Source organism: Rissa tridactyla, chromosome 9 (assembly GCF_028500815.1).
Source record: "Rissa tridactyla isolate bRisTri1 chromosome 9, bRisTri1.patW.cur.20221130, whole genome shotgun sequence".
NCBI lineage: Eukaryota > Metazoa > Chordata > Aves > Charadriiformes > Laridae > Rissa > Rissa tridactyla.
Window position 1 is genome coordinate 47,351,163 of NC_071474.1, and position 20,223 is coordinate 47,371,385.

Sequence of the window (20,223 nt, forward strand, 5' to 3'; positions counted from 1 at the left end):
ATACTGATGACCACGGAAAACCCAGCTCTGATTTTTCCAGGAGTTAAGGGAACGCTCGATACCTCTCTGGATCAGATCCAGTGCAAGCCAGACTGAATGCTGCCTGATGAATCAGAAATTCAGGGTCACAATCAAAGTGTAGGAGGTCAAGAGTAAAAATTAAACCCAGCTGCGTACTTCCAGACTCATTTTGACAGTTCTCTGAACACGTGACTTTGTTATTGTTGCTCTGTGGTTATTCTTTTTTTTTTTTTTTTTTACAGAGCCAGGAAAGAAGTAAAAAGGCACAGCAACGAGGAGGGGAAAAATAAGCACACACATTCCAGAAGGCAAAATTTCAGTCAACCATGACTCAGGAGAAGAAAGTGCCACCCACTGAACTGTACAGGCCGCAGCTCCGTGTCCCGCGGCAGCGGGCAGTGATGCCACGGTGAGTCAGGAGCCACCCACGCTCCCACCCACGCCGCTTCCTGCGGCAGCAGGGCACTCCTCAGAGGGCTGCCACCCGGTGCGGGTCTCGCTCAACCCTTCCTTAGCATATGAGATGTGACAGGGACACAGCCCTGGTGTGTTTGGCCGGAGACGTCTGCAGCTCGCCCTCGCTCCCACTTGAGGTCGGGCCAGGGGACTCCCTCTGCCCAGTTACCTGCATAGCTGCAGTGAAAACGTCAACGAATTCCGGTCTGTCAGAAGACAGAGGCAGCCAGGACTCGTGAGCTCTGTCACTTCACTTCGAACAGTTGTGACGCTAATGAGCAGGGATCACCTTAGCGGGACTACAGGAACACAGCGATGCTGCTGCTGCTCAGCACAGCTGCTCCGAAACACAGTTCACCTGCTGCCATTAATACTACAACACATCAGCATCGGTATTCTCCACTGCCTTTCTCTACCTTCAGAACGGGTTTCATGGCAGAGATCTGCCCTATAAAATCCAGCACAGCACCTACAGGAGGATGAAGCTTAAAATAATGCATTTCACCAAGTGACAGCAGATATACCCTGCTAGGGACCAGGCTGCTGCCTGATATTCTTGGAGAGGCAATGATTGTCATTTTAATGCAGTAATGGAGTTGTCTGCCCAAGTGCCAGGCTTCATAGTTCATATAGAAATTCTAGGGCTATCTAATCCCAGATCATATGCTGCAGCCAAAACCCAAAAGTAGAAGGGAGGCAACGAGCCAAACAAAGGGCACCTGAGAAAAAGGCGTGAAACGAACAAGTGGAGGCTGGGTTTGCTATGAGCGTAAAAATCCCTCTATCACGGTATACTCACCATCCTGTAATTCAGTATTTCTAGCCTGTGGATTGCTCTTCCTCAGTGCTATCCACATCCTCTTCTGCACGTGTAGCAAACAGCCACCTTGCCCTAAAACCCACTTTGGACTGGAAAGCCTGTCTGCAGCATGTCCTCAGCCGTGCTGCTTTCTCCCTGGATGTCCTTACCTTCTTGCAGAGAACCATCTGGTGATCAAAGAGAAAGAAAACACGCTGCTGGTTCCGTCCATAAGGCTGGTAAATCCAGGACATCTCTCCCGTGTAGATCAACTCTGAGCTGCGGTCCAAGATATCGTCTCCCTAGAGGGCACAGAGAATGAGGCCGAGTGAACCGCTGCTCCCAGCCAGGGCACAGGATACATTTCGCTTTGCAGGATGGGGAGGAGCAATAATTAAATAAGATCTTGGCCCTTCTGCAGCTCTCAAAGCCACCCCACCTGACTTCAGACCAGAAACTGCAGATAGGGGATAATTCTGAAGGAAGGGAAATAACTAAAGTAAGCGTGGACACTCCAAGCACAGTCATCATGGTTCACATTGCTGCTCCAGACATTGTCCCTGCTCCCCCCTCTCCAGGTACCCCCAGACCCTGGATCTTGCTGCAGGTGCTGGTGGCATCCTGAGAGTGAAGCCTCTTCCTCCTGCCCACAACAGAGCCACTTTGTATTCAGGGTCACAAGTTCCCTGGCACCCCCTCCCTTTAAAATAGCATCCTACAGCACATCTCCTCCCGAAATCTCCGGCCAGCCACCAGAGTTATCTACACTGGCTATCAACTCCCCCACCCCGGAGGCTGCCAAAACTCATCCCTCCAGATTGTTGCCTCTCTTCCCACTCATTCAGGCAATTACAATCCCTTCTCCCGTAGCTCATTAGAGCTCCCTATCTCCAAAAAACTGTCAGGACCACCCCGGACCCTCCAGCAGCCTCCCCCCGCACCCCCCCCCGAGGCTGGCAGGGCCTCCCCGGCTGGCTGCCAGAACACCCTCACCCTTTCTCTGCCTCCAGCTAACGCTTGTTTTCCTCTCCGTTTTTTTTTTAAGGATTCATGAGCAGATGGTCTTGAAAACACAGTACTCGCTCTCCCACTCTCCGAGAGAACAAATGCAGTCACCCTCCACTAATTGGGATGAGCTGGACTTTTTAAAAAGTTAATTAAAATCTATTTATTAAGAATGGGTGAATTCACCACCACCTGCCCTGTGGGCATCTCAGTGTCTCTCACCCCAAGACACCACAGAAGGGATCAGGATGCCCTCAGCTAAAAGGTAAGGAGCAGGATTCAGGAGTAAGTGAGAGAAAAGCTTTTTTTTTTTCTTTTTGGCTTTGAAACTAGTGCAGTTCTGGCTTTGATGCCAAACTAGAACCAATTTCTGGGACAAGACCATCCCAAAATCTCAATAAACAGCTTGTAAAGGTTCAGCCAGCTACGGGGGGCATCTAGATAGAGACGCTTTTCTGGTACTGCTCACACTTGTAGGTGCCAAAGCAACCAAGACTCATCCCCACTCCTAATTTCTTGGTGAGGATTTCAGACTGCTGTTCAGGTAAATGTGTAATTAACCTCTCAGCATTGATTGGAAGCAAGTGCCTGAGTCCCTGGGCCCTGTGACAACAGCAACTTCATTAAGTCGCTGCATCATCATGCTGCAGCACGGCCTTTCAAATCGCCTTAGCGAGGTATTTATCCACCTCTCTATCTCACTTGGGTGGCTGTGGGACCTGAAGGCCTAATTAGGGATAACTCCCTTGGAATACAGAGGGTCGTTCTCAGAAGGGATGGGCCATGTATCACGCAATATCTCAAGAGTGTGGTGTCGGGGTCCCATTTCAGCTGTGGCACCTCCTGGCCAGAATCCGGGGACCCGTGTGCTGCTGCGACAGCTCAGGCATACACAAGCTCTTGAACAAGAAGCCTCTGAAGAAAAACACACCAGCTCCAGAAACTGGGGGCTTTCCTGCCTAAACATGAGCTTATACGAAGAAGGTTCATACAAGCCTATGGATGTGAGCTTTTAGGAGAGGGGGCGAGCCTAGAAGAGGCGAGCTGCTAAAAATAGATAGCCAGTTTTGTCTTTTACTCCTGTGGTAGCATCTCAAGCCTGAGGACACACAGAGGACTCGGTAAACACTTCTACTTGATTAGCCGAATGCAAACTGTGTAGTCCCTGCAAGCAATGTAAAACAAAAAAATTCACATCTGAAATGATAGGATTTGTACTGCATTTTTTATGTTGGGAAAACAATTTATACGTACAGTCTATAGGCCAGAAATAGATGGTTTCCACTGCTGGATTAGCAAATCGGGAAATATATGTTGCAAATAGTCTTGGACTAGCACAGGGCTGGCCAGCCCTCAGCCCCCAAGAGCAGCATCTCCACGGCCCTGCCTGTTCCTCAAGCCCTCGGGGGCCCTAGCACCACACCAGCGTGGCTGTGCCGCTACAGCCTCCTGGAGCTGATGCAATCGACCTTGAAAGGCAGTTTTTTGTCCCGACACAGTTGGACCACCTCTTTGAAGAGCATGAAGTGCCTCCTGCTAGGGCAGTGTCCCTACCGGGGGGGCTCACGGGGTCAGTTGGAGAGTGGCGGGGAAGGAGGGAGCGTTTGCTTTTCTGCTCCACTGCTAACACCACCACCCCAGCACGCCGTGGTGCTTGGTCCTGACATTGCTCTCTGCAGTGCCTCTCCCCGTCCTTCTCTAAAGCCAGTCCTACGCCTGGATCCCTCCAATCCTACACAAAACTGGGAAAAAAATCTTATTTTCCATGTTTCCCCAAGCAACTCCTAGAGAGGCTGGATTGTCTATACCCTTCTGTAAGTTAAGAGAAATACTGTTAAAAAAGGAAGAGGATGAACTTTTGGTTACCCTGAACTGGCAGATGTCCTACTGACTTCAGCAGAGCACAGCAGCAAAATGGCCAAGAGAAGAGCAGATGACCTCCTGAGGTCTCTTCCAACTTGAGTTACCCTGTAAGCCTATAATAAAACACCTCAGCCCTCCGCAGCCTGCGTCAGGGGTTCGCACTGTGCATCCTGTTGCATACAAAGGGCAGCCAAAAGCAAGCTGACTCCTCTTTTCTTCATGCAGTCGCAGGCAGAGTCCAACTACTTAGTGTGCAGTAATGGGAGCAGAAGGTCACCCAGATCTAGCTTGGACGTGTGCTTCATGCTCCCTCGAGCTTGCCAGCGCTAGAATGACATATGAAGTCCTAGGGCTAATCCCGAGTGTTGCAGCAGAGGGTCAGCTCTTCTGCTGCTGCTGCGGAAAGATGTCGATCATCAGCTCCCCAGTTGTGCTATAGGTGACCACCACTTTCTGTACTGAGAAAGTGGGAGGAACCAAAGGGTTTTTACTAGTGTCAATAGCGGCAAATGCTGTTGGGAGCAGCAAGGTAAGAAGGAAGGGCATGGCGCTGCGAGCTGCAGCACGTTACGCCTCCCCGTCTGCCCCGCTCCTCCTTCCCATGAGCCATTCCTGAGCAGACGCTGCCCCAGGCTCAGAAACGCTCCTCAGCCCACCCGACCCGCTCCCCTGCGCCCGAGCCCACCTCCCGACACGGCTCTTTGCTGTCACTGCTGGGCACAAAATCCCCTTTTCTCGTTAACATTCAGCGAGCAGGGCTCTCTTCTGCCTGACACTGCTGTTCTTTAATTAGAGATTGACAGGCTGATTAGCACTCTGGGCTACAGAAAGATCAGAAAAAGGAAAGCAAGAGAAATGTTGTCCTTTTCATCAGGCTCATTTTTCGATACCTTCTGTTGCTGGGGAAAGAAAAAAAAAGAAGAATCTGTTTCAGTCCCTGATGCAATTTTTTTCCCAGGAGGATTTCTCATCAGGCTGTCCTCACTTTGGAAACAGTACGTTGGTTGCATGCATCTTTTTTTTCATGTCATTCTTGGATTCAGTAACGTAATATTAGGTTGAGGCCAACTATTATGTATTACATAATTAAGGGCACCAAGTCTTGATTTAAAGGACCCGTAAATAACAAGAATGGGAAGAAATTTAAAAGGACAGTGCTCATTATATTTCTCGATTATACATATTTTTCCCTTCATGTAAATTTAATACTCTCGAAACCTGCCAAAGTGACAACCCATGGGAATCTGGTAGAAATGTCTAGAAATCTACATTAACCAAAGTAATCTGTTTAAATAGCCAGTTACAACTAATCCAGGCTGATGAGCAAGGCTCTCTCCTGTGCCAAACATCCTGCCACTGGCTTGGGGACCTCCATAGATGCCCTCACAGGGAATGGAGGCCACATCGCCTCCCTCCTCGGAGAAAAACCTGGGCTGAAAGGGAGGAAAGCATTGCTGGCAGCTCCCACGAGGGCCGGAGAGGGAGCCTGAAACGCTGCAGGGATCGCTGCTTCATTTTGTTTTGACGTGGTTTGAGCACTGGATGAAATGGCATAGACTGGAGCGACTCTGAGGTCTGCCAAAGCGCAGATCTGTTTTCCCTCTCCACATCACCTGCAATGGGCGCTCAGCGAGGGTGCGGTCGCACCACAGTCGTGCCCAAGCAAATGGTCAACTTGCAAACCCTGCCCAGGAGCAGGGCCGGAGCGGGCCAGCAGCGCAGCACCACACCAGCACGTCTCCGTGGGCTTGTGGGAGATCTCGGGAGGGCAGGAGAGAGGAGAACATGCTCCTCGGATGGCCATCCAGCGACGGCTGCCCAGGAGCAGACAGAGAGAGGATGGCAGGGACGGACCCCGCTCCTTCACTCCCACCTCCTCATTTGTGTGCCTGTAAACACAGCACTGCCCAAACTGCCGCTTGCAAGGGCTTAGAAACGATGATGGGCTTTGTGGAAATCATCTCTTTGTAGTACTGTCGTGTGTGTGTATATGTATCTAGCTATTACCCACTAAAACCTTTGAGTCTGTGACTCTCAGAGGGCAGGAGCACGAGATGGGGCTGAGCACGTAAAGGCTGCCCAGGATGGGCTCTGCCTGCCCCGTCTGAAGTCTGATCCAGAGGAGACTTCGCAGGCTGTTCTGAACCCGCTCCAGCTAACTTTGCGTGCCGGTTCTGCCTGCCTGCCTTTAAATGTCACTGTTTTGATCTGAGGGTATTTAACTACAAGCGAGGGGATGACGCTGAGAAGGGAAATAGAGGTTGAACATCAGGAAACACTTCATAACAAGGAGAGCTCTCAGACATCGAAAGGCCTCGGCAGGAGGCGGTGGAAGCCCTACATTCTGCGACATTAACAACTGAAAGGACAAAAGGCACTAGAGAATTCGGTGTAGGCAGGGGCAGCACCTCTCTGGGTCTGTTTATATATTGGAAATTCAGGTTACAAAATAAAGAAGTGAGTCATACGTGGCAACAGTCCAGCCCAGGCTTTTTGGTCGAGACCACATTCCTACAAATTATACAGGACCGCATTTCAAAGTGATTGGGATTATTTCTAATTTACAGCAGTCGGTGAGATCAGAATCTTCCCTTAAGATTCTGCTCAGTCATTACTTGTATAAAGCTGCCAAAGCTGCCAATAATTCCTTAAGACTCCCCGCCCTGGCTGCCACAGCGCGCTTATCTGCTGCCACTAGAGCCAGGCCACCCTTTCTTGGTCCCACTCGCAATTGAAACCGTCAGACCCTGCTTACGTGACTTCTGGGGGAAAAAAAAAATAAATATCTGGCCTTGGTCAACTCAAGGACATTCACATTTTTCCAACACCGACCCTGAAATTCACCTTCACGGGGCCATGCGGAAAATCTGAAGGGATAAAAACGATTCCTGAAACACACAGGCACAACTCCATGGGATTCAGTAAAATCCCTTCTGCTTAAATTAGCTGGGATGTGCCCCCTGCTTTTTCTATTCGTTTAGGATCAGCAATATGTATACATTCCCAACAACACCCTCTCCTTGCAAGAAAAGGTGTACACATACTTTGTATAGAATCACAGAATCATAGAATACAAGAACATTTCAAATATTCACTCACTAAATATTTCTTGTTTAGTTTGGATTTTTTCTTCTTTAGAAAACCCTTTTTCCAACACTTCATTGCAACACACGGGTAAATTTAGAAATGAAAATGCAATTTCAAATCAGAGAGTCAACATCGTTAGTCTAGAGATGCTGAGGAAAACCAGGTATTTCTCCAAACGAAAGATTTCAACGTGCTTAAACATTTAGCCTTGGTTCCTGCTGAAGTAATTCACCAAGGGCAACACACAGGGGGAATCAGGGATTATCTCCATCACGTGCCCTGGCTGGATTTCTGGTGGAAGAAAACCCTGAACTGGTAATTTTTTTTTTCCCCTAATTTCTGCTTTCTCAGTGTTTTTTTCAGATCGTCTGAAGGAAGACTGTGCTGCACACCCCGGGTCCATGCTGCTGTCGCTCGTCTGCACTGCCGTGCCAGCCGGAGAGACCAGGAAGCCCCCGTGACACACAGAGGGACAGAAAGGGAGCGCTTTTGGGTACAGACTCTAATTACAGCAGGAAGAGGGCCACCGAAAGATGGGAGAGTAGCGCTGTGGGTTTCAGTGAGCGCTCAACATAAACTGGACAAGCATTTGTAGAAGCACAAAGCTGACAGCAGGTCGCTCTCTCTCAGCAGCGTTCTCCACTGAAGATGAACTGAGAGTCGTGGTCTTCTACTCTCTGACCCTGATAATACACGCACGTTCCCCACAGAGTGGAAAAGGCTAGAGAGACATACCAGGAAAGACCTCTTCTACTCCGTAACTACCTACACATAGAAGATGAGAGCTCGAACCCCTTCAGGCTGGGTAAGAAATCAGCCCCTGGTGGCCTGTGTGCTGGGAGACATGTCCTATAGATAGACATCAGCTGAGTGGGGATTTTGGAGGTCATCGGCTTGGGTTTGCAATGCCTAAAGAGAGTATCTGTGCAGATCTAAGCATCTGGCACTGCTTTTGATTCCTCCTGCTCTTGCTCTCTTCCTGCGTTATACTATAGTTAACTTCTGAGTACTATGGGGGTTTGGGCATCCTTCTGGCCACTACATGGACATCTGTGAAGTGGGGGCTGGATCTGATGGTTCAGAAGTTACTTCAGAGGAAAGAATCAAGCAGTGAACGCCTGTGCTGGATCTAGCTCTCATCCTTTACTGTCCTCATCACAACTCTATGACTTCTTGATCCAAAATATAGAATACAAATGGCGAGAAGGGTATTTTCCTTTGAATGGAGGCAGTAGCTGTATTCCGATTGGATCTCTGAGCAGTAGCAAGAGCAGGTTTTGCTATATTATGAGAAGCTGAAGGATGTTGCTGCAATATTGTGCTTAAAATTTGGAACAGTTGAAAAAAGCCTGGAAGAACGACTTGGCAAGTTCCTGAGGATAGGATGGAGATAAAGAATGGGTACTGCTAAGCAGGAATGAATTATAAAGGATATGGCTAAAGCTAAGCAGGAATGAATTATCAAGGATATGGCTAAATAAAAATGAATTATCAACTGAGCTAATGGAAGAGAAAAAGAAACTGCTATTCCATAGATCCTATGTGGAGGTCACCTTGGCTTTCCACTCGCACATGAATATTCACTGACTTGGAACTGATCTGCCCTTAATCTAGATTTATTTACAATGAGGGTCTCGGCATTTCTTACAAACGACACCCATTAGCTCATCACATGGAATATTCTGAAGGCTGCAGATCTATCTGATGGGCCTGTGCCTCCTTGAGAGCAGTTTCCTAATTCTGAAAATGAGCCTGCGTGTCAGTGAGAGAGAGGTTTCTTCGCAGTAAACAACAATAAAACAATCAAGAAAATCATCAGCATTCTCTGCTCTCACAGCCAGTCATAATTTAAGAACTAGCTGTGATTGCTGCATTTATATGTTTTATCGAGAGATCCACACTTGAACCCAACCTTCATTATAGCAATGAAACTAATTCAATCAAGGAGGACACACAATAAGGTGAGGCTCCTGTATTTCTCTCCCTCTCCTCCCAGCCTTCCTAGATCTTTTCCAGAAAAAAAAAAATAAAAATTAAAGGATTAATGCATCTTTCCCCTATACTAATTTACATAGTATGATCCTATTGACTTGAAAGTGGAGTTATTCCAGATGTTCATGACCGTGAGGAAGAAGAAAGGCTGATCCATCACTCTAACTATCTGCTTGCTAAACACCTGGACCGATGACAACATAGAGAGGGATTTACAAAAACATTTGTCCTCAGTCTGCTTCAAAAACCCTATTTACAGATTACAGTCATACAACAATTTTAAAAAAAATTGGAGACAAAAAGAAAAGAACATAATTTTAGTATGGCTTTTTTTTTTTTAAACACAAGGCAAAAACGTAGGAGACTGAAGGCTAGTGAGGAATCCCTCTGCTGACTCTGCCTTGCCTGTGTTTTCTCAGCTCCTTAACTGTACGATCACTACACACGGGGTTGGTTCAGAAATCTGTAAGTGGGTACTCATTTCAAATGCTCAAATAGCACCTCTGACTTCAGCTTAATGTTTTGGCTTCCAGAAGAGCTTTCTCCATTTTCTTAACCTGTCACAATTTCTAGGGCTTTTTGCTACTTCATTCCCTACTGCTTCCCAAAGAAAAGCACAGAGCCAGAATGCACAGTTTGGTCCAGATCTCACTTATTCCCAGGACGACAGCATTGCAATCGCAAAAGTTACTCCAGATTTCTATTGATGAAATTGGAATTGGACCCTAGATTTTCCTCGGAGTGCCATTAACATTTCACTTCTTAAGTACCATCTCTGAAGTCTGTAAATATATCTACTCTGGCCCGAGCTTAATCCCAAGACTAGGTTGTGTGAAATGAACTATATGGTCTTGGATAATTCTGCAACTGCATGGAATTTACATTTTCCAGCTTTATAGCACCTAAATCCGGGCTGAACGTTTACTGTACCTCCCAGTCGAGAACGGAGGCCTGCCACTGAGCTATCTTGTCAATGTTCTCCAACCTCCGCTTCCGCTCGTTGATCTGTAGAGTCACGTTCCTCATGACGGCAAGAGCAGCAGCCACATACCTGTAGTCACTGTCGAACACAAGAGAAAAGTCCATGAAATGAAGCCTGATGCGCAGGGGAAACGCACAGGAGTCTATCATTAGCAGAAGCAGAATCTCACCATCCTTTTACAAAGAAAAGCAGGTAGGATTGTGTCAGTCATTACTATGATACTGTGTTTTTTCCATCAGCAACGTCTTTCTGGATCACCGCAAAAGAACAGCTTGCTTGAAAGTGGAATTGCGTGTGTATGAGCCAGGGAGGCCAGCCAGCGCCTCAGCTGGTCTGCATCAGTGCACCCAGTACGGTCAGGCCTCCGCCAACCAACGTACGACAGTTGTGAATATTGTTCTTTAAAGTCTTAGGGTGCTCAGCTAAAGAGCATCCAAAAAGAAAGCCTGAACAATCTTATAGCCTGTGTCTTTGAGCCTGGGTTTTTTCATCTTTAAAATGACTATTAGAAGATTTAATTTTCGATTAAACACAAGCCCTGAGCACCTTCCAAGCCATCAGGTGACTCCAGGAGTGCCACAGAGCATTTATCCCATGGCATTCACCCTCACTGCAGACTTCAGGTGAGCAAATCAAAGCAATTTTCTGTTTCTTTTTTTTTTCCTGGACGGGCCTGGGAGTGTAATAACAAAGAGTGAAAATAGCCTCCCGCCAGGGCCAGCAAAGATGATGATCAGTCTTTTCAAAAAGTGATGCTGAAATCAATGCTATTGATTTCCGCCTTGTGCCTTCTTTCCCATTCCAAGGAACCTTAATGTTCATTTCAATCGGAAAGACAGACAAGGCCAGCTGCCATAATGCCACCATAATATATTATTAACTTAAGGGCTGATATTGATTGCTGACTAATGAGAAAAACTGCGATCTTGGGCAGCTGCAGGGGGAATGGCTTTATTGATTATTGCTAAGAATTGCACTGGTGACAGGTAAAATAGGGGTGACTGCTGTGAATTAGATCCATTTCCCCGTGTGATCCAAGCAGCATAAATATTAAGAAACAATCACAATATGATATACAACAGAACATTATTTGCTATTTTGCCATCCTTTCTTGCATGAAATCTTGAAATGGGTTTTCAATTTTTATTCAATTCTTACATCAAAATTCTAGCTGAGGTTAAAAAAAATAATCCTGCAAATTCCAGAACATGAGGACTGGTCCTCCAACAAAGTAAAGGAGAATTGAGGGCAGGCTGGCTAACAGATCCATCATGACACAGAGTGAAGAATTTCTTGTGCCTTCCTTTGTGGGGCCATCTGTATGAAGTGAGCGCCTGGTTGTGTAAGGGAGAAGCTGAGCCATGCCAGAGAGACGTTAGTCTTCAGAACGTCCATGAGGTCTTGTAGGGAAATAGTAAGTCACTATGGCCAGAAAGGCTCTGTAGAGCTAGGGAGAGGTGTAGGGTTTAGAAACCGTCGCTAATGATCTCCTAGCAATTATGCTCATCAAAGAAGGGAGGGTGATGTCAGCCCACCCGTTGGCAGAGTCTCCTCTTTCTCACCCGACATGTTCACACACTTTAACTCCAGCCCAGTTCTGCAGCAGGAACGCTCAGGACACCAGCAAGCTGCGCTTAGGACCTTCATATATTTAATTCATATTAAGCTGGAGTAAATCTTTAAGAGGTGAACAGATGTGGCTTTGTGAAAAATTCAAATGAACCAGTCTCCAAACAATAAGCAATTGAAGGGAGCCAGGCTCTGAAAACACCCCCATGCCTGCCTCCATGCGGAGTGGGCCGGTGCCAATCAAGCTGGGTTTTATCTTGGTAATGCTAATTTACTAATTCCAATGTTCTGTTTGAAGAGAAAACCCCATGCACATTTTTCTTTCAGGCAGTAACGAAGAAAGAGTCATGACTGAACTTTTTGGGCTCCTAGCCCATGTCTGTGGCAGAGCTGGCAAAAACTTAGAAGAAAAAAATAATAGACGCAAAGCATTTGGCTGGTGAAATAATAATAGGATAGCATCAACTATGAAATTAAGGTAAATAAATTGTTTGTCAATTATATTTGGGCTGCAATGACCCCTTTCCAGTGCTCAATCATAATGCAAGTCGAGACTCTTGCCGAATATCACATGCTAACTTGGGGGAGAGCGGTCAGGTTTCTGGTTTCAGCTCTGTGGTCCTGACCTGGCACAGGGCAGATCGATCCATAGCTCTACAAGTCCGGTATTAATGAAGAGGGGAAAAAAAAAAATTTAATGTGCCACTGTTAGATGAAGCTAACGTATTTACTTTCATTGGGACTCCCAGTCCTTTCTGAATTTTGCCTTACTCTGTAAATGGTTCAATTGATTTAAACAGTATTTTCTACATATTAAATTCTAATCAGAATGCCTAAGAGACTCCTAACCCAGCCAATGATGAGCCTGATTTCATTGGGAGTATTAGTCCACTCTATAATTTTCTAGCTTCTCTTTCCGACTCGCAATCTAATTGCGAGCACTGTCAAACTGCAAGTGCAGGACGAGAACTCGTCGCCTGGTCAATGGCCCCGGCTGAAGCTCCCCAGTTGGTTCTCGGTTTCTCTCATTCACAGTGGACCCTGACGGGACCCCAGCCTGCAGGGATCTGGCTTTTCCCTGTGTCGGATATTGTCACAACATGACGTCCCCCAAAGATTATTTGCTTTACATTCTCAGGCTTTGCTCATCTCAGCCCCCATCCCAAAGCCATAATTATAGGAGCAGAAAAGATTTGTATTTTGAGCAGGCAACCAGGGCAGCCGGGGTTTTCTGCGCAGCCCCAACGCAGAATCACCCGGCGGTGAGTGAGACGCGCTCTCTGTGCCTCACCTTCCCCATTTGTGGCATTAAGCTTGGCTGGGAGGCGCGCTGGGCTGCCTGCAGCATCAGTCCCTCCCAGGCTCTCTGAACGCTTGAATCGGAGGAGGCAGACCACAGGGCAGGCTGGCGTAACCCACCTCATTTCTGCGTTGTAACGCCATTCCTCCATGAGCCAATAAACTCCCCAGGGTACGCCCACACCAACAGAATTACCCCACGCACCAGGGCTGAGATAAGGCCCAGGCCTTTTGCCGGCTCTCTGCGCAGGCGAGAGTTTTGTATACGCGGTGTTACAGCTTCAGGGGGCTTACTCTTCACTAACGCAAGGCGAGCAAATAGAATCCTGCTTTCCCTTCTCAGAAAAATGAAGAGACAAGAGAAATGATGCGTCCACGGCTGCGTCCTATCACTGACACAATCCAGTACAAAAGAGATCTCAGTCTGAATCAACTAATTGTCGCTTAACCACAGGAAAGGTCCAAGTCTCCTCAGAATACAACTATATCTGGTTACTTAACAACATGTTGATTTTAAAACATCCCAAAGGAAAAAGGAACGTGCTCCCAAAATAATTCAACCCTTGTGTAATCACACTGTCCACATCCCCTTTGGTATTGCTACCAAATAACTCAGAGAAGGTCATTTTAAACACAGACCTCTTCTCTCCGAGGCTTCCAATGTCTTCCCATTGTAAAGCCGCATCTCAATTCACGCTCTAAGTACTGTGGGGACATCACACGGCTGGTCAGGAAAAAAAGCCACAACATTTGGGATCCTAGAGCTGGTTTCTGGTGCCCTGATGTTCCCATGAGTCCACTCCAAGCTTGATGTGGTCTCGTTACGAAGGGAAAACCAGAAATTGGTTCTGGAGCCAAATGCATGTCCAAATTGGTGATTTTGAACTGGGCATTCTGCGAGTATGAATCAAACTCGTGAATCAGGTCACAGCAAATCAATGCATCTCTTTGCTCATGTCGTATCTCTCTGCACTTTTAGGGCTGGGTTTGGGGAAAAACAAAAAAACCCAAACACTTGCAGAACTTTCTGAAACATCTGTGGGCTTTTTTTTGTTCTCTGAAGCACTTCCATTTAAATGGGTTTTGGAAAATGAAGAAAATTGTCAAGGCAGGAGAAAATCTACTCTTAGGGGGCCTGACTCTTCTTTCACTCTGTTTTTATAGCAGTATATCACACATGATATCATAGCTACTATTCTTGATTTACATTAGGTCATGGGTCAGGCTGATTGCCCTCAGCAGCAGCAAAAGAGATCCTGGAGATACTGGGAAGTAATCACACTGCTGGGGGCTCCTCTGAACCTAAACCCAATGGCAAAATCAGAGATGGAATATCAGGCTGAAAAGCAGAGCAGGTTCCCAGTTCTCCCCAAATCTGAGCATATTCAGGTTTGAGTTGCGGATCCTGGCCCTCTGCTTCCTACGTGCTGAGGTCGTCTTCAGGATAAAAGAATGAGCCTTCCTGACCACCGAATGCTAATTAGGTGATTTTTCTAGTGTAACCGGTAGCATCAGAAAGTACATCCAAGGGTAATTAGTTCACGTGTCTGATTATAGCAGAGATGAGTTTGGCTCCATTGAGAATCAGTGCTTTGAGAAGCTTTTCTAACTATCTGCTGAACCTTTGCCCCGCTTCGATTTATACAAGATGTCATGAAGAGAAGAGCTGGATGGAAAAAAAAACCCCAAGCTCTGGGTGTGTGCAGAGGCCGTGTAAAGAAGCAGTGAGCGAAACCCCTCCACGGAACAAGGGAGCGACGTACCTGTGATCCTGCGCGGTGTACTTCAGTAGCTCTGCGAGCTGCAGGGGGTATTTGCAGATCTTCTGCACTGGCGTCAGAAGGAAACCATCTATGGCAATATCAATCATCTGCTGCAACAGACGACACGCTTCGAAGAAATGCTGGTACCTGCTATCTTTCATCAGCTTGGAAAGCTCCATGCACGCATCCAAATGATTGTTACAGTACTCCGAATAGATCCAGAAGCCATCTTGCTACGAGAGGCAGGAAAAACGGGGTGCACACAGAGGGGAGCACACATCAGACAAGTGCTGCCAGCAGTCAACCACCCGGCTTGCCAACGAGAACACATTACAACTGCAGAAGAAAGGCTACCCCAAGCAGGAGGAGAAAGGACCCATCCTGGAGTACTTTTCCTGCTTGGAGGAGGTGCTGCACGGTCACTCGGGGGAAAAGGGAGGCAGAGAGGGACCTGCAGGTCCAGGGCGTGTTGAAGTGAACCCCTGCGCAGCGCTGTGGGCATTCAAATTGTGCAATGGGGTTTTCTTTATCAAAGGTAAAGCTAGAACCAAGCAGAGTTTTGGCCTTTGGCAATACAAGAAGACAACCTTGTTACTTCTACAGCTCTTTCCCTGAAAGATCACGAAGCACCTGGCAAGTGTTTAGGAGCTGGGTGTATTTGAAATTCCCTTTACCAACAGGGAACCCAAGGCACCATCCAGTGTGTGGACTTCCCCGGGACCAGAGAGCCAGAACACACCAAACGAAGAGAAAAACCCCACTCACGCATGTGCCCACCCATCCTTTGCACTGGTCTAACGCGTCTTTTTTGTTAATTTCATTGGAATCTCCTTTTTCTGCCTTGACTGATCACAGATGGGGCCATGGCAGTTCGTCACCCTTAACTCAGGCTTGACTCATTTGGGCCACACGGACAAGGCAGCCAAAAGCTCAAAGAAAAATTACACGGGAAGGGAGAGACAGACACAAACTGACTGTCCAATACCACGTATTAAGACTGCAGTCGAGACAGCCCTGATATAAGCGCAGGTGTTGTAGGTCAACAGCCTGAGACGATACATCAGGCTGTGGCCAATGCCTTACAAACTACAGAAAGGAACAGATATTTTTTAAAAAAAAATACACTTGACCAGAAACTCTTATTTCTCAGTCCCATAAGGGCCGAAATAACCTGCCTTTCTGGGAAAAGGGGAGCCCGGATTCTTTCCCATCCCCACAGCTGACCAAGAGCCAAGCACTGACACCTCCCTCTTCCCGAAGCAGATGAGGAACAAGATGCTTTGCAGATCCACATAACAGGATCTCAATGTCCTCATCCCTCCGTTTCCCCAAATGGCTAAACGGGGATAATTTATCAGGAGTTTATTAGCCAGCTTTCAGCCTCTATCTGATGACAGAAAAGTGACAGATATTTCTCCAAATAACGCTAGTAATTCTTACTATCGTCACTATAAATGAATTGACAGCACAGCCCCAGGACATGAAGTTTTAGCTACTGATTCTCACCAAGATTTCTTACATCTTTTTAGCACAGAGATGGAATATGATGCTGCTTTGGAAGCAAGCAGCAGAGATTGCAGGCTCTGGTAAAAACAAGCAATGTTAATGCCATCATGCACCTCCTCCAGAAGAAACCTGCTTTTCCATTAGAAGACCAATGATGTTTCAGAGATGCTGTGAATCTTTTTAGGGACGTCGCGCTGAAGCTTCATGAATGTCCATCAGAAATTCCTCTAATAAGAAGCGAACTGTTGCCAGCTCAGCCCTGACAGTAAGTAACGAGGTAACACGGCACAGGATCTGCATCCCGGGTCAGAGCACCTCATACGTACGCTCTGATACAGCACTTCATTCTCCCTAAAGGAAAGCCTACAACTGCAGGGCTATAATTTTCTTGACGTTTCCTGACATATTTACAACACTGGCCAATTTATCAGCTCCTGTAGCATGTGGCTTATGTAACTGTACGATGGGCTGGGCAAAAGCCTCCAGAACTGTATCGTCAGCTAAAATGTCCTTTTCAGCGTGCACTTAGCGTGAGCGCGTATCTGCTGCCCTGCTGCCACCTGGGCAGCAAGAAGCGCGAGCTGGCACCTCCCCACCCGGCCCAACAGCTCCGCAGGGGAAGGCAACTGGAGCTGTGGGGGTTTTTCATCCCTTGCAATTGCATCTCGGTAGCACAGTGAACAGCCCGGGCATTTGCTCTCCTCTACCTTTTTTGTGTAACACACAACTAAGGCCTCTTTTCACTTCTCTGGACTCTCTTACCTCTTCCAGCCTTCTGGTCACCCGTGACCTGATTAGGATAGCCTGTGGGTGGGTTTAAGTCATATTCTGAAGAGCAAAATAAGGTGGGGAGTAGGTGGGGGACATCGTAACTACATAACGTAAGTAAGGGTAGATGTGAAAAGGTGTTGGGATTCAAGTGCACTGGGGGAGTTATCCAACTATATGCTTCGCTTTGAATTCTCCCTGTACCTATAGCTCCTGAAGCAAACGGAAGGCCACGGAGTATATTCTGTGATATGTAACTGGAACGGTACTGCTGCACACAAGTTACTCTGAGTGGTTCCTGCCTCCTGACATACTCTGCTATTCCCCTCCCATTCCCCCAGAAAAAAACTAACCCCAAAACTCCCAAACAAAAATGCCAAATGAACTTACGTGTTCAAGGAAACATGGTCCAATTTCACTGAGATGGGGATCCTCGTTGTTGTACTGTTTCTCCAAGTCCCGGACAAAACCCATTTGAAATCTGTAGATATCTTCAATGTTACCAAAGATGATCCGTAGCTGTTCATCACTGAACATATCCCTCCTCTTCCGGCACTGCTTTAAGTAACCCTATAAGGAGTAAAACAGACCAATCCATAAAATAACTCAAACACACTGAGACTGCTCCCAGATTTTCCTTGAGGAAGGAGCAAGTAAAAACTAAATCAGAAAACGGCTCCGAAAACAAAATCTACTTGTTATGACATGACGGTCTCCATCAACTCCTGTCTATGAGTAAGCACGCAATATGCAAAACATGCCTTGAAAGGCTACAAGACCTCTTTTGATAGACATCATCTCGCTCGCAACCATTGTTCCCAGTGCGGCCCCACAGCACTACTCTTGCTTAGGCCACACCAGACCCAGTACGCACAGGGCTCCACAGCCTGCGGCAGGAGATGCTGGAGACAGCGTGTGTACAGCGCGTTGCGGGGAGAGTGTGGGTTCTGCCTCAATGTCCTTCAGCATTTTGCATGAATCACCTTTGCAAAGGCAAGGTTCCCCAGAGATCTCAACCAGCCCAGCCTGAAAGGGCTCTGTCCTACCTGTGCTGCAGAGAACTGCAAAACGTGGCTGAGAGCTCCAAAGAGGTGTGTTACAGTATTGTATGCCTGTTCCTTCAAAAATCACTGCCTCGCAATACCCAATACCCAGGGTAGCTCCTACAAACGTTGCTGCTTCCTTGTACTCTTCAGTGGTACATGGCATGACAGAGAAAGCTGTGAGGGGCTGTTTGATCATCTGCTCGCTCTCCTTTCTCGCTTTAGCCACGGTAATCAGGACAAGAAAGCTGATAATCATGCTGAGAAATACTCTATTAATGTGTAGTTGCATGCCCTCGGTCTAGGAAGAGGATGTGGAAGGTGTAACCAGCCTTGTTGTTTCAGCACCGAGTGAAACACTGAAGGGAAATACTCTTCAAGCGTTCCCTGCCTTGGAAGGCAACGTGGTTTATCCCCTCCATTGTTCACCTCCCTGAGTCTGAGACAGAAGCGGGAGGCTGTTGTCCTGTGAGTGCCACGGCGGGGAGCCCCAAAGGCGATGCAGTGGGTTGGGCAGGTGTTTTGGCTTGCCCAGGCAAGGGAGCCGCAGTGGGAGCATTCCATTAGCACAAAGATGCTATTCCAAACATTGTAAAACGAGGGAGAATTTTTCTCCTGTTTTCTCAACTACCGCCTTTCATTGCTTTTCTTCCTTTTTTAAGCGAGACCAGAGGAAAAGGCTTTGTACCTTTCTTTGTTCAAGTATCGGGCTCCTTCCTGAGTCTATAGACATTAAAGTCAAACGGAGAAAGAGAGAGGAAGAACTAGGATACAGAGAGCTTAAGGAAATTCTCCAAAATCACAGAGTGAATCTGCAGTAGAATTGGAAGCAATTCAGATCTCCTGCGTCTCAGTCCAGTGCAATAATAAAATGATCCTCCTTGCTTATTCTTCATCTGCCCATGACACCCATTGGTACCGAGCCTGAGCTTAGCCGGACGTCATACGAACACAAACCGGTAGGCAAGCACTGCTCTGAAGACCTCCTGACCTAGAAAGACTGAGTGGATCCATGTTCTGGCAAAAAGCATAACACACCAAGTTCTGTCTGTCTCCCTGTTTTGCTGACCCTGCCTTATTCATGAACTCGCCGTCCTGGTTTCAGCTGAATCACGGGGACTTCTTCAAACACGCTCTCCTGGAGCACGTGTGGTCCAGGGGACGGGGTGACACACGGAGGCTCTGGATGCCTGGGCTGAAATTCTGGCTCTGCCACCAACCTGTGTGACATTGAGGAAATCACTGCATCCCCCCCACCCCGTGCTGCACCTGCCTGGACTATTTAGACTAGAAACTTTGCAAGGCCAAATATCAGATGCTCTGCTGGCCTGGTCTGGATTGTGGCCTCTTGACTGCAAAGAAATAACACGGGGGTCATCACGAGATGACTTTGCCTGCCTTTATTATATAGGAAGAGGAAAAAAAACAAAGCAAGAAAAATGCCAACCGCTCCAGTTGAATGGCTATATTTGGGAACTCTAGATGCTTAGTCACACAGACGAACCGCCAGCTGGTGACACGCAGCTGCTGGTCCACAATGCGAACTATTGGAACGCTATAATAAACTGTCCTTCAGCCTCACCATGTGGTTCCTGGGAGGGAGAACTTCAAACGGATGAATGATAAATGCAACTTTGGCCGACCTGGCAAAGAATCAACCTCTGCGATGTCCAGCTTAGCTAGAAGGACACCCTTACCCTGAATTTGTTGGCTTTTTCAGCTGGGAAGCCTGGACTATGGAATACCTTCTGCATTTACTAAATCTAGGTCTCTCTTCTTCCAGGAGCTCCTCGATGACTCATTTCCCTGGGTTTCCCTCTCTTATTTCTCAAGGCCAGGAGGAATGGGAGCAGGCTGGTTCCCACACTGCAGGACAGTTGCAGTGCAAAAAAAAATTCAGGCTAGCAAGACAAGAATATCTTTCCATGCCACTTTTCATGTTTACCTGCTTATCTCAGAAGAGCTTTCCAAAAAAAAATAAAACGTGCACCTGCCCATGAGGCCAGGCTCTTTTTGACACCGGTTTTGGTGCTAACGGCGCTGAACAACTGCCGCAAGCCGTTTGTTTTA

The 20,223-nt window shown here is 47.3% G+C and overlaps 1 protein-coding gene across 3 annotated transcripts in view; it reads right to left on the reverse strand.

The window, feature by feature from the left end:
* Positions 1 to 20,223, reverse strand: part of LOC128914614 (uncharacterized) — a 229,292-nt gene that overhangs the window by 36,991 nt on the left and 172,078 nt on the right. For all 3 annotated transcript variants that reach the window (XM_054213844.1, XM_054213842.1, XM_054213843.1), the window contains exons 7-10: positions 17,501 to 17,680; positions 14,837 to 15,069; positions 10,154 to 10,283; positions 1,447 to 1,578 (exon numbers count right to left, since the gene is read on the reverse strand). In XM_054213844.1, the coding sequence (XP_054069819.1) occupies positions 1,447 to 1,578; positions 10,154 to 10,283; positions 14,837 to 15,069; positions 17,501 to 17,680 (675 nt within the window). The remainder of the gene's footprint in view (positions 1 to 1,446; positions 1,579 to 10,153; positions 10,284 to 14,836; positions 15,070 to 17,500; positions 17,681 to 20,223) is intronic.